The sequence below is a fragment of the Lissotriton vulgaris genome, chromosome 1_1 (assembly GCF_964263255.1).
Source record: "Lissotriton vulgaris chromosome 1_1, aLisVul1.2, whole genome shotgun sequence".
NCBI lineage: Eukaryota > Metazoa > Chordata > Amphibia > Caudata > Salamandridae > Lissotriton > Lissotriton vulgaris.
The window spans coordinates 1,621,216,647-1,621,232,162 of record NC_141685.1 but is presented as its reverse complement, the minus strand read 5'-3'; the positions used below and the strand labels follow the sequence as shown (position 1 = coordinate 1,621,232,162).

General features: G+C 42.8%; 1 protein-coding gene across 1 annotated transcript in view; it reads right to left on the bottom strand.

The window, feature by feature from the left end:
• LOC147750913 (arylsulfatase A-like) overlaps nt 1–15,516 on the bottom strand; it is a 495,797-nt gene that overhangs the window by 68,887 nt on the left and 411,394 nt on the right. The window contains exon 6 of the mRNA XM_086937290.1: nt 11,586–11,710. Coding sequence (XP_086793416.1) covers nt 11,586–11,710 — 125 coding nt within the window. The remainder of the gene's footprint in view (nt 1–11,585; nt 11,711–15,516) is intronic.

Sequence of the window (15,516 nt, the reverse complement as noted above, 5' to 3'; positions counted from 1 at the left end):
CTCAATACTTTACTACTTAACCTGTAATTGCTGTTTCAGCCTTGTTATAAATCCGCATTGGCATTATATCAACCCAATGTTAAATTAACTGCAACATTGCACAGCAATTATTAAAGCAGGTGAATTATCATTATAATCGAGCCGTGTATCGGCATGGTAGTTGCCCAATTACAATTATATCATTTTGCCATGTATATATATCTCTTATGATACTTTTACATCCAGTGGCAGCTATATAACTCGCTATATCACTGTGTATCGGCTGACATACTAACCCTCTAAGAATATCATAGTTCATCAAGGACACATTGATGGAAAACCTTTTTTTTTTTAAAGAAAACATTCGATAAACCGAAATGTCCACAGACATTACATTTCTTTTCAGTTACCTCAACAGTTTCATAAATTAATTTTGACCACATTTCACGAATCACTACTTAATCACCGAGATGTATAGCTAGTTCTCTCCCTAAATTAATTCCTTTCGGGGCCTTGGTCTCTAAATCAATTATATATCTTGATTCTAATCTTCGTAACCTCATAATCCTGTCTCTTCCCTGTATATTGTTTGGAACCTGACCTAGACCAAAATAACGTAACAGCTCCCTGTCACTGTGATGATGCTCTGCAAAATGCCTTGCCACCGGATACGTGGCATCCTTTTTGCCTATCGCCCTCATGTGCTCTAACACTCGTTTTTATGGGGTGGACAGTACTGGAAACGTATCGCAATCCACATGCGTAGTGTTACACGTAAAACATTTATGGTCCTTTGCTTTTTAAGACTTGGCACTTTGTACAGGAGTGTTCCTGTGCAAGTCTTGCACTTCCCGCAGTGATAAAATCCTCTTCATTTCCTTAAGGTCCCTCCTGTGTTCGACTTTGTTTCCAGATGACTCTGTACTAGGCTATCCCTCAAAGATCTACCTTTCTAAAGGTTATGAGTGGGGAGGCTGGAATATCTGAACCAATAATATTATCAGTCTTAAGGATGTGCCAATATTTCCTTAGTACTTTTTCTTAATTCATTGGCATCATCCGAGAAAGTTGTTATCATCCTAAATTTAGTATTTGTCATCCTTTTTTTTTTCATCCTTCCTTTTCTCTTTTAAGGGTTTTTGTCTCGGAATATTTTTCACTCTATTGAGGGTGGCATCCAGGAAACCCTCATTGTAGCCTCTGATAGCAAATCTGTTAAGACTGGCCTCTGCTGCTACATTAAAATCATTCTCTCTTGAGCTGTTACGTTTTAATTTTAAAAGCTCCCCGTTGGTTAGCCATACAATGCGATACAATGGGCTTATTCTCAATAATGTTCACTTTGAGGTCTAGTAAGTTTACTGTATCTGAATTGATCTCACCACTAAACTCTAGATTGATTGAAATTGCTGTTTAGGTTGTTGATGAATTCCCTTGCTGACTCTGTCGTTCCATTCCAAACTATAGGGTACTCCAGACGCACCTCAGCGTTTTGAGCACCCGTCCAGGAGTGCGCTGGTCAAGGTGCAGTGGAGCGTGTATATATATATATATATATATATATATATATATATATATATATATATATATATATATATATATATATGTATATATATGTATATATATATATATATATATACACACACCCACACACACCCACACACACATATATATATATATATATATATATATATATATGGAATTCATGAATTTTAGTCTGAATAACAACATTTTTCTTTTCAGTAAACAACTGTATAAGCAGATGTCCGGAGTTTCTATGGGAGCCTGCTCTGCTCCCAGTTTTGCCAACCTTTTTGTAGGTTGGTGGGAGGAGCAGGCGGCCTGGAGTAACACCAATCAGGAGTGGGTTAACCGGATTATAGGGTGGCATTGTTACATAGACGATCTTTTCATTATTCTAGAAAGCCCTGTAGAAACTGCTAGTGCCTTTGTTGACGTACTTAATAACAATGATCTGAATCTTAAATTCTCTGGTCACATCAGCAGGACAACTGTTACCTACCTGGATCTCACTGTGTACATTGATAATGATGGAATGATACAGACTAAACTGTTCAGAAAAGAGATGGCGGGTAACTCCACACTCTTTGCCACGAGTAGTCATGCTCGCCAATTAATCGAGAGTATCCCTTATGGAGAACTTTTAAGGTTAAGGCGGAACAATTCAAACAATGATGATTTTAAGAAGGCAGCGGATGCTAGCCTTCAAAGATTCAGGATAAGGGGCTATAGTGATGGTGTTTTAGCTCGTGCCTATGAGAGAGCTAAAAAGATGAGGAGAAAAGAATTGTTGAAACCCAAGAAGACAGCAAAATCCAGTAATGGGGCGTTCCGCCTCATTACCACCTTCTCACAAAATGCAGGGCAAATTAAGAAGATATTCAAGAAAAACTGGAATATCTTAATGTCTGACAACATCATTAAAGCGGACTTGCCGACTAACTCGTTAGTCACTTTTAGGAAGGCAAGATCTCTTAGGGATCATTTGGTCTCTAGCCATTACTCTGCTCCCGAAAGAATCTCCAAACTACCGGTACTCAGTGGCTTTTACCCTTGTGGCCGGTGCAAGGCTTGTAAATATAGTAAGCGGACGCTCACTTATAAGATACCCGGTCTGGCCATTCCTAAACGTATCACGAAATTCTTGACATGTTCCACGCCGTATGCCATTTACTGCCTCACCTGCCCTTGTGGTTTGAACTACATTGGCAGCACGACTAATGCAGTTAAACTGAGCATTTTAGAGCATATGCGTGCCATTGCCAAGAAAGATGAAACCTACCCTGTAGCAAGGCACTTTGAGAGGATGCATAAAAGTAACAGGGATCTGTTATCTTACATTTGTCTCGATAGTGTTCCGGCAAACATCAGGGGAGGAGATCGTCTTTTGAAACTTAGACGGCTAGAATCCAGGTACATAATCAATTTACAGAGCAAAAATCCTAATGGCCTTAACATGCATGAAGAGCTATCAGTACACTTGGGCTAAGTAGAGTTGGACAGTCTTTCTGTATATATTCTGTATATTCTGTATATTTTATATTCTGTTTTATTGCACTGCATCATTTCAACTGTACCTTTCCCTGCTTTGATTAACTTTGGTAATTAATTATATGATCAATTAACTTGAACATTCAACTTGGCTAAAAAATTGTAAATGAATTGATGTCATTCGGTTGTATGTATATACAGGATTTCATAGGTGTTTTATTTATGCCCATCCAGGGCGAGTTTCATTCATATACACCGAGTGCGACTGTTTTTGACACAGTACCAATAGCATTAGCGCTTCAAATGCTGCAACTGCACCACATGTGCAATCAATATGGGTTGGATATGGTACTCTGTGCGTCATTATTTTATATGACGGTACTACTACTATATCTTTTCGGTGTCAAGTACTATTTTTGTGCACTCGTAATCTGATATGACATGCCTGGTCTAGTCATGCCCATCACGGGCTGTATCTACACGAGGAACAGAGTTGGACTACTATTGCCCATCATGGGCTGTTTTGTTTATGAATTATAATTGTGGCATTCATGCATGTATGTTATCTGTCGGGCTATGTAACATTTTGATTATTTAACTTGAGTTACATATGTTTGTACGTCTACTTGCATAGTGATGTATACCGTCTTAAGATGGCGGCCATTTACGACAATAGTATTGTAGTCCTTCCCTGCTCTCGATCATGCTGAAGGACGTCTTTTTAAGTAGACGAGCGTCTTTGCTCTTTGCACAATTTGACAAAGCCCTATGGCGAAACGCGTCGTTGCTGTTTAGTTCCCTTCAATAAATCTTTTTGAGGAACTACCCCCTGCGTGTGCTGCTTTCCTTTTGGATTACCAATCTGTGGATGTTTGGAGCTGTGATATTTATATATATATATATATATATATATATATATATATATATATATATATATATATATATATATATAGCAGCTCCGATTGTCTCTCATTCCTCAAGAAAGAAAATCCGGCACTCGCAGGGAAAGTGTTCAGGTTAGTTTTAATTTCAAACACTCAGCAGACTGTCTGCTGAGTGTTTGAAATTAAAACTAACCTGAACACTTTCCCTGCGAGTGCCGGATTTTCTTTCTTGAGGAATGAGAGACAATCGGAGCTGCAATTTGTGACGTGGGGCGCCACCACGAGAGGCACCCGTCTGCGAGTGACCCGGCTTTTGGTGCAACGGAGCTGGAATATATATATATATATATATATATATATATATATATATATATATATATCCAAGCTCCCGAAAATCCTAAGAATACCCAGCCGGGTTCCAGGACGAAAAAGCACTCACAGGCACGGCTCAGCTCGTTTCACAGGGCAGTTTATTAAAGACAGACGCGTTTCGGGAGAGCCCTCCCTTTCTCAATGTATTTCATCTGACAAGACGTGCGCAGCGCCATTATGAGTGTTTTCAAAACATTACAAAAACAAACAAAGGACTGATTCTTGTTTGCAGCACGGGGCGCCATCTTGAAATGTATAAATTTAACATATATTACACTTGATTCCTAGTAAGTGTACCACATCCAAATACTGCTGTGTATCGGCTACCTTGGTGTCTTAAAAGTAAAACCAAGTACTATATAAATATAATACATTGCATGGCTAAGACAGCAAAATGCTGTTGGGAATTACCCAACCTACGACATAAACACAAAACTAGAATGTGATCAGGTCGGACATAATCTTGCCGTGGATCGGCAATTGCAGCCCCAGTGTGGACTGCCAAAACATTCGATGTGGTCAAAAACTAAAACAAGTCATCTAGTTCAGTCTCAGTGGTGATGAAAGCATCCATCACACAACAGAAAACAAAAAACAAAAACACTCAGAACAATTCCAGAAAGTATTGCATCGATAATCAAACTGTAAAGTCGAAGTTGGAAACTCAGTATTCAACTAAACAGAACTCATAGCACAATAATACACACAGCTAACCCAAATGAGAGGCCAGTTCTTCTCCCATATTTAAGCCTCCAGGTGCTTTAGTCTCCAGATCAATGATGAACCGGGACTCAAGTCTCCTGAGTGTGAGCAATCTATTGCCCCCTCTAGGATTCTCTTCGACTTGGTCCAAACAAAAATATCTGAGAAGGTTCCTATCACTGTTATGTTTTAAGGAGAAATGCCAGGCCACGGGATACGTAAAGTCCTTATTCACAATGGCCCGCATGTGTTCTAATATTCTCAACTTAACAGGATTAATGGTACTCCCAACATACCGTAACAGACAGGGACACATTAGGCAATAGACAACAAAGTCAGAATGACATGACATAAACTTTGTTATTCTCCTCCCATCCTTTTTACCCGGGACTTGGTATGTTAATGTCCTTTTACTTGAAGCACAGGCTTTACATTTTCCCAAAGGGAAAAATCCTTTGGTGTCTTTCAAGGTTCCTAATGGTTTCTTCATGGATGGTAGGTAGCTCTGAACTATTTGATCTCTAAGAGATCTGGCCTTTCTGAATGTAATAAGTGGAGTGTTAGGAATATCAGGCCCTACGATCTGATCCGATTTTAAAATGTGCCAATGTTTGGACAGAATATATATATCCACCATCATAGTCATAGGTGGAGCAATACCTAAAAAAACAGCAATCACCTTTAGAAGAACTGCAACTATGGTTAATACCTTAGTGAAAAATAACCCAGAAACTGGGGATTCCAGTATATGGCTTGCGCCTAGGACAGGCTTTTACAAATGTGCCAACTGCAAGGCATGACAATTTGGTATTAATACCAAGACTTACCAAATGCCATTTAGCCCCATGATACAAACCATCACAAAATATCTGTCATGTAGAACTGAATTTGCCGTGTATTCACTAGTATGCAGCTGCAATGTATTATATATAGGCAGTACTAAACTTGCAGTGCATAAAAGAACTCTGCAACATACACGTGCCATTCTAAATAATGACCCTAGTTACCCGGTGGCAAGGCACTTTAAGGAACATCATCAAAGTAGCCTTAAACAATTTAAACATTATGTGTTGGACACAGTGGCCGCGTCGATAAGAGAGGTGGTAACAGGGAGGCCTGACTGCGACACTTGGAGGCCAGATATATTTTAGAACTGGATACCAAGCAACCAGGGGTCTAAATACAAATTCATACTAACATAACATAACATGTATACTTACCTTTGATAAAATTAAGTTACAGATTTTTTCACTGAATATTTATTTAAATATTTATAACATATTTATTTATTTATTTACTGTGCAACATTCAGTCCATCAATTGTTGTTTTTGCATTTGTCACCCCGAGTGGGACGGGTATGCTTAGACGTGAGTCCCGTGCTCTCCATGCCACTGGAATCAAGCTATCCTGGCTGATGACGGCTGATAGCCAGAAACCGGTCCTAGGATGCTTGATTCCGGTCCAAGGAAGACTTAGCTTGGCAGTTTGGGCTGGACTGTTCCGATGAGGCAGAGGGTCAAGACTGATTTGCATATGGCCATGACTGCACTGGGGTGGTTTGGTAAGCAAAATAACGATGGATTAAACCCAGATCTGTGACTGGGGGTGAATGTTTTGCCATTGTGCAACATTCCATCCATCAATTGTTTTTGCATTTGTCACCCGAATGGGATAGGCATGCTCAGACGTGAGTCCCGGGCTCTCCATGCCACTGGAATCAAGCTATCCTGACTGATGACGGCTGATAGCCAGAAACCGGTCGTAGGATGCTTGATTCCAGTCCAGGGAAGACATGGCTTGGCAGTTCGGGCTGGACTGTTCCCATGAGGTACAGGGTCAAGATTGATTTGCATATGGCCATGTGTGAACTGGGGTGGTTTGGTCTAAAGAACGATGGATGAAACCCAGATCTATTACTGGGGGTGAATGTTTTGCCATTGTGCAACATTTTGTCCATCAACTGTTGTTTTTGCATTTGTCACCCCGAGTGGGACGGGTTTGCTCAGACGTGAGTCCCGTGCTCTCCATGCCACTGGAATCAAGATATCCTGGCTGATGACTGCTGATAGCCAGAAACCGGTCCTAGGATGCTTGATTCCGGTCCAGGGAAGACATGGCTTGGCAGTTCGGGCTGGACTGTTCCCATGAGGCACAGGGTCAAGACTGATTTGCATATGGCCATGTCTGAACTGGGGTGGTTTGGTGAGCTAAACAACGATGGATTAAACCCAGAACAGTGACTGGGGGTGAATGTTTTGCCAATGTGCAACATTCCGTCCATCACCTTGTGTGTTTTGCTGTTCGCCCGATGTGGGAAGGGTATGCCCGGAGGTGGCTCCCGTGGTCACTACGCCACTGGAGTCAAGCTATCCTGGCTGATGACGGCTCATAGCCAGAAACCGGTCCTAGGATGCTTGATTCCAGTCCAAGTAAGACATGGCTTGTCAGTTCGGGCTGGACTGTTCCCATGAGGGACAGGGTCAAGACTGATTTGCATATGGCCATGTCTGAACTGGGGTGGCGTGATGAGCAAAATAACGATGGATTAAACCCAGATCTGTGACTGGGGGTGAATGTTTTGCCAATGTGCAACTTTCCATCCATCACCTTGTGCGTTTTGCTGTTCGCCCTATGTGGGAAGGGTATGCCCAGACGTGGGTACCGTGCTCACTACGCCACTGGAGTCAAGCTATTCTGGCTGATGACGGCTGATAGCCAGAAACCGGTCCAAGGATGCTTGATTCCGGTCCAGGGAAGACATGGCTTGGCAGTTCGGGCTGGACTGTTTGAATGAGGCACAGGGTCAAGACTGATTTGCATATGGCCATGTCTGAACTGGGGTGGCGTGGTGAGCAAAATAACGATGGATTAAACCAAGATCTGTGACTGGGGGTGAATGTTTTGCCATTGTGCAACATTCAGTCCATCAATTGTTGTTTTTGCATTTGTCACCCCGAGTGGGACGGGTATGCTCTGACGTGAGTCACGTGCTCTCCATGCCACTGGAATCAAGCTATCCTGGCTGATGACGGCTGATAGCCAGAAACCAGTCCTAGGATGCTTGATTCCGGTCCAGGGAAGACATGGCTTGGCAATTTGGGCTGGACTCTTCCTATGAGGCACATGTTAGAAGGGGCGGCCCCAGAGGTCAGGTTATGTCTACCCGACTGCTCCGTGACCCACCTCTCCTGCCAATAATGCCGAGCCTTGACGAGAGGTCCCCACCTGGGAGGACTTCGAGTAAATAATCATACACACTGAGACCACACCACACTTATGAACAGACACCACCCTGTGGGTTTTCAGTAACACGTTCTTTATGAACAGGAAAAAGGAATCAGCACTCTTATTTACAGGCAATCGAGGGATCGTAACGTCTCAGAAATTCGGGTAACAGGGAAGTGGGACAGTCTTAGTTGTTGGGCCAGTACGATGCATACCCTGCGCACAGCTCTCAATCCTCGAGCCGGGGGGACACGGGAGATGATGGTCGTACTGGATGTCCTATTCACTTCGGGTTACTCAGTTCGTGTTGATAGCGTCGATGGTCTAGCCAGACCAGAGTACTCCTCGAGCCGTGACGACGTCAGCAGGGCTCGGTTCCGTAGAAAGTTCTTGAGGAGCCGCGACCACGTCAGCAGGGCTCGGGAAGTTCGATGAAGATCTTTGAGGTTCAAGATCGAGCCGCGACGAGGTCAGCAGGGCTTCGATGTTCCGGTTCCGTAGATGCAATGAAGAGCCGCGACAGCGTCAGCAGGGCTCGAAGAGTTCCAAAGTTTAGTTTTCCCCAAGGGTCAGCCACGATCAGATCAGCGGTGCTTTCTTGTCCAGGATACAACTGCCCGCTAGTCCTTGGGCGAGCCATGATATAGCCCAGTGGCTCTTTGATGTCCGGACCCTCGCAGGCGGAGGTCTTAGGCCTTGGGGGCTGGTCGTTGGTGCGGTCCGGCGGTTGGCCCTTTGATCTCTTTGAGGGTGCGTTCGGGAATTCCCAGACGCTCAGCAGGGTTTGGAGCCAGCACTCGGGGAGGCCAGAGGTGCGATTGAAACCGGCTCCCAGGGGATGGCCAGAGGTGTGACAGAAACCAGTCTCTCAGGGGAAGCCGGAGGTGTAATCGAAACTCCTTGTCTTATCTCACTCGGGGAGCCCTCACCCTCCCATCGGGGCTGGCGTGTCTGGAGTCTGAGTGTCGCTGGGGGTGGGGGTCATGCTAGGCCCAGGGAGAAGGGATCTCGGGAAGGGAAAATGCCTGCCAGTGGGCTTATGGGGCCATGCAGGGTCTGGCGCGCAGGGCCGGGGAAGGGTACGGGGGTAAGCCGGGGCTGGTCGTCGGTGTTTTGGGCGGACATGGATGGGACGATCAGGGATTTCTGGGTGCGGGGCTGAGCTAATGGGGTGCTGAGGATCGGGGAGGAACCACGCCACTAGGCCAGGTCCAACAGTCAAGACTGATTTGCATATGGCCATGTCTGAACTTGGGTGTTTGGTGAGCAAAATAACGATGGATTAAACCCAGATCTGTGACTGGGGGTGAATGTTTTGCCATTGCAACATTCCGTCCATGAATTGTTGTTTTTGCATTTGTCACCACGAGTGGGACGGGTATTCTCAGACATGAGTCCTGTACTCTCCATGCCCCTGGAATCAAGCTATCCTGGCTAATGACAGCTGATAGCCAGAAACCGGTCCCAGGATGCCTGATACCGGTCCAGGGAAGACATGGCTTGGCAGTTCGGGCTGGACTGTTCCCATGAGGCACAGGGTCAAGACTGACTTGCATATGGCCATGTCTGAACTGGGGTGGTTTGGTGAGCAAAATAACGCTGGATTATACCCAGATCTGTGACTGGGGTTGAATGTTTTGCCATTGTGCAACATTCCGTCCATCAATTGATGGTTTTGACATTAGGTAACAGGCATTAGCCAGTACCAGTTAGGATGCTAGCTATTCTTTGCATATATCGAATCATTTTGCACTAATTTTTTGCACTTTTGCCCATATTAGTATTCATAAGGGAATCGCACATCAGGATGATAGGGGTTACAAATTATGCGCTTAGTCACTTTTAATCACATACAGCAGCAAGATTTACTTTTAACTAGGATAGGAAAGCATGCATGAATGAGGGGTTTATATAAATGTATTAAGACTTAAACATACCCCGCAACTATCAGTATCATTGTTATTTTCAATCATGCAGGTCACTGAGCTATGTATTTTACAGTGATTTGATATCCGGGTTGAAGTTGTAATTTTAAACACACGTTGTACATGATTCTAGCAAGATGCTTAACAATGTAATTATAATGTGTGGTATTTTTACTATGTCTATTGCTGCTATACTTGCACTTCAAATAGAGGTAAACCCGCCCAGGCGCTGACATGTGATCAAGGCCGTCTCTACCAGCCGAAACGCGTCATGTCGACATGGTGATTGCTGAATAATAATCACTATCGACGAATACTGGTCTACACTTGCCTTATTTCAATGGACATGAAGTGGTGGGCAAGCGCGCAAATATATATATATATATATATATTTATATATATATATATATATATATATATATATATATATATATATATATATATATATATATATATATATATATATATATATATATATATATATATATATATATAAAACAAAAGCAATTTTTCATCACAAACCACCGGCAAGGCAGCTGAGCAGAAAAACCACGCGAGTCCCAATCTTCATTTGGCAATATTTAATGGAAAGGCAAGTTCATCAAATCTGACGCGTTTCGGGCGTCCGCCCTTGGTCACAGATCGTCAGGCAAGTAAAAGAACATCCCTTTTAAAGGGTCCATTGCACAAATTACAATTACCATTTTTTTCTTTTTGCAACACCATGTGATTAGAAGCATTAAAACTGAGAACATACTACATATATTAGACATAGCTAGTCTGTTTTCCAAACCATCATTTGATATATGTATATATACAGGTGAATAAAAGGAGGTATTGATGCATTATTTACATTTTGTTGCCAAAGTTTACACTGACATTAACATTTTTATAAAATTGTAAAATTTGTCGTTATTTTTAGAATTCAATATCAAACAAATATTGATAACGCCCATTTGGGGTGGCGCATGATACCCGCATAAATGCGCTTGTATATACGATTGCAAAAAGACAATATAGTGTAACCACTGTCCATATGTCACTGAAAAGTGCAATGCGCGTAGAAAAAGTGCAAATGCATATGTGCAATTAACGCCACCTAATCTGTGCAAATATAGCATATAAATAAATATAAATACTTATAAATGCTTTAAAATCATCTAGGTTTTCCAATTCATAAAACCTGATGTTTCGACATATGAACACAATGATCTTGTTTATATTGTGGTCTATTACAATAGTTCAATTGGCTGCATGAATGCACCAAAATTGTGCTCAAAGCAAATATATATATATATATATATTTGCACAGTACTGTAACTTGCTAACATGGATATTGAGCTTATTTGACTCACCTCTGAGAGGACAAAACTTGCCTATTGGAAGGTTCTGCTTCTGTCCTAGCCAATAACAGGCTTCTCATTATCCAGATGTTGCTTCCCTCATGCAACAGAATACTATATATGGTATCATATAATGCTGTACCTGGAGCTATGTGTCCTGGCCAGTAGGCAATGGCCGGCTCTCTCATTCCACCATCATAGGTTGTCCCTTTACCACACTTGAGTAGGCCTGAGCTCCCACCCTCGAGCTTGACGGTTGTTTCAGGGCTGAAGTGAGGAAGAAAGTAAAACATTTAATAAGCAGTTCTGAACACAAATCTACATTTTTAGAATTATTTTGAAAATGTACTTATTACATGCTCTGTGCCTTAGCGTGGTGTGCTTCAGAAGAAGAAATGAAAACAAGCAGTAGGAAAGTTGTTGCAAGAAAACTAGAGTTTCACGCTGACAAACTAGGCTCTTTAAAACAATAACATTTTGAAGCATTTCCTAATGTTATGAAGGAATTAGCTCTAAACCCACAACAACCACGTACACCCAAGCCTCATGAACGAGCAATTTGTACCATCAAACCACCCCTAAATGAATGAGTCCCTAGGAGGAACCTAGGCATCTTCACATCATAATATAGCAAGCCCCGTTTCTAAGGTAGAGATACTGGTTTCTGAAGTGAACATGACTGTCGGAAGCTGGCTGTGTATATATTATACCAAAATGAGGTAGCATGTGCACAGAGTCCAGCAGAACCTCATAGGTAGGCAGGGGGAAAAGTGGATAGCACCTTACTCTCTATTTGTGGTAACGTGGGCGAGCAGTAAGGCTTTATCAAAGGGTAGTGTTAAGCATTTATTGTACAAACTCAGGCAAGAAATTATGTCACACACTTGAAGACTGAACTCAGACCATAATTTTTGTATACAAATATTATTTGTTATTTTATTTAGTGAGCCAAGCCAGGCCTGGTGCAGGTAAGTGAAATAATACTTTGCCATATGTATGCAATTAATTACAGTTGAATGCAGGTTCAAATGCAGTTGGTTGATTTACAGGTTTGTCAATAATCAGAATTACTTTCAGTTACTTTGTAGATTACAATACTCGTTACTTCTTAGATTACCTTTTAAGTTACTTTTGCTAATCAGTGTGATATGCCTAGATATCACTCTGAGACATTTCCTAGACAAACGTAAGTAATTCACTATGGTACGTTTGCAGTTTTTCAAGTTTTAATACAACCCCAAAAAAGCAGTCAATGCAATCCTTCTGGAGGAAATTAAGTTATCAGTTTGAAGGTAAGCACTTGTTTGTGTGAGTTGATATTATGGGGTTAGAACCAGGGTTCCCCCAGGGTCGAGTATGCACTCTCAGAACACCCTCAGCAGCTCTAGGGTGACTTAGTGCATAGTGCTGAGGCCCTATGTTATCCAATGGCAGATATGGGGCCCCCGGTTGGTGGCTGTTCACAAGCAGGTCACAAGGTTGAGGGAGCAAAGCTCAGGGCAAAGGCGGATCCGAGATAGCACACCAGGTGCACCCACAGCGGCACAGGGGCGGCCGCTTGCAGGGTGCTGCTTTGGTGTTGGGTGCCCTGTTTTCAATGGGAGTTGCTAGTTTTAGATTTTGGCTGCAGGCTCGGTTTAGGAAGACTTTCGGGAGGAACCAACAACTGGGCATGTAAGCTGGAGAGCTCGAGCATGTAGCCTCACCTTGAGTTATCTTCTCTGGGTGCAGAGCAGCTGGATGCAGGGGTGTCTTTTGAGGTAGGATTTCACATCACCGGGCCACTGGTGGTTGGGGGGGTCTCCGTGCAGAGGCTGTAGGCATGTCGGGGAGTCCTGGAGGGGTCAACCCATGGTAGACTCGGACTCTGGAGCGCTGGGGAACCTCGCAGGGACTGTTGAGACACCCAGATTCGGGCAGTAGGCATCAGGTGCAGTGGTGGTTCCGGGTGTCCGGTTTCTTTGTCCTCAGCAGGCTCATAGTCTGTTTTGGGAGTTTCTTTTGAAAAGAACAGGAGATCTGGTCTTTGTCCCAGGGACGGCTGGTGCAGGTAAGAGCAGTGGAGTGGTAGGCCAGGGGGAAAGGGAAAATAAAATGTAAAAAAAAGGAAACCACTTCCCTTTGTGCTTGCTATATCCCAGAGTCAGAGATGCGGCGAGCGCAACGTGTTCTTTTTTAATGTTTTATTTCATTTTCCCTAATCGTTGTTTGTTGACTCCCCCCACCCCATTGCCCCACTGCTCTTACCTGCACCGGCTGTCCTGCTCTGCCCACATGTTGATACCAGGAGTAAATTATGTTATTGGGCAGAAGTTGTGTGCTTCCACAAAAAATGTGCTTACCTTGGCAAAGCTGTGATTATTTTGTTTATTTATCCAGCACCCGAAGCAGCAGCTGCCTAAGATTGAAGTTTCAGGGGCACACTTATGGCATTATAATGCAGTTAGTGTCGTAGATAATAAGATAATTAACAATGTTTGCTTTTCTCTGACACAAGCACAAATGGGAGAAAGGAAGTCTTGAGGAATGTGCTGCAGTTCCAGCACCCTTCCCTTCAATCATTAACCTTAGACTCCAAAGCATAGTTTTGAGTTTGAGAGCTGTATGAGATACCCAGGGCAACATTAATCTATATGGATTCTTAGGCCTGGCTTAACAATACAGCCATCGCTAATGTTTTGTCATCAACAAAAAGAGTTTTCCGAGTACTACTGCGAGTGGGACTTAGGGTCCACCTTAATGTTGGTTCTCTTGAGTGCAAGATTAGATTTGATTTAGCCGAATTCGTGTGGTTCTCCTTAAAAGACTGCTTGCATTGCACTTTTTGCTTGTAGGAAGGCTCATACTCAAATAAGTAGAGTGAGTTGGCTGTGCAAGCCACTGATCATGGCTACATGCCTGATCTGTTTATTGTAAAATGCTATGCTAAAGGCAGTAGGCCTGACATATTTTTTGCGAATATCATATGTTAATGTCAATAGTCACTTATTATTCTATAATAAAACCTACAGATAGGTAAATTGTTACATTGAATCTAACAAATATTAAGCTAGACAATGATTTTGGTGTTGGTTACCTTGTGCTACAAATTGTGGCTATAGAAGGTTTGCTCTGGGAAAATGTGTTAAAGACAATAGAATTTTAAGAACAAATTCTTCGTATACTGTACTAAAGTCTGTAGGCAAGTATTTTGTTGCATGGAATCTCAAAGATTACTGTAGTAGACAAGGGTCTTGGTGCTTGGGAGCCACCTGGAAAAACCACAGGGATAGACAATTTGCACTGCATTAGAGGGGAGTTTATATTGTTGCTGTTTATTACATTTTACCTAATGGCTGCCTTGTTGCAAGGCTTTTGACCAACATAGTAGGTCTGAGCTGGTTATGGTGGCAAGCCAATGATTAAGATTATAGGCCTGTTTGTTTATAACAAGAAGTTCAAATAAAGGCAGTAGGCCTTACATATTGATTGTGAAAAGCATATGTTAAAATTAATAGACATTTAACGGTAGATTGTTACTACTCTGTATTAAAGCCTACAGATAGGTATTTTGTTATGTGGAATCTCACAGATTACCTTTGTAGTAGGATTAACCTAGTAGGTAAGGGTTTGGGTGCTGATTACCCTTCTGACAAACTGTCGGTGTAGAAGATTTGCACCATGAAATTACAGATCAAGGCTGTCTCCTCCACCTGCTTCCACACTCTGTGCATGATACGTAAGATCTTCAAGTGGCTATGCCTACTCACAAGACATGCCGTGACACAGGCCCTCATCACCAGCCGAGTGGACTAAGACAACTTCCTCTACGTAGGAATCGCCACACATCTCCAACAGAGACATCAGATCATACAGAACGCCGCAGCCAGACTCATCCTTTGCCTTCTCCGACAAACCCCCATCACACCCCAGCCCAGGCAACTCCACTGGCTCCCTTACAGAAGAGATGGCAGTTTAAGTTGCTGACCCACGCACACAAGGCTCTACAACACCAACAACTTGCATACATTAACACTGCCTGAACTTCCACCCACCGTCGAGAGGACTACACTCCATCTCCCTTTCACTTGCCC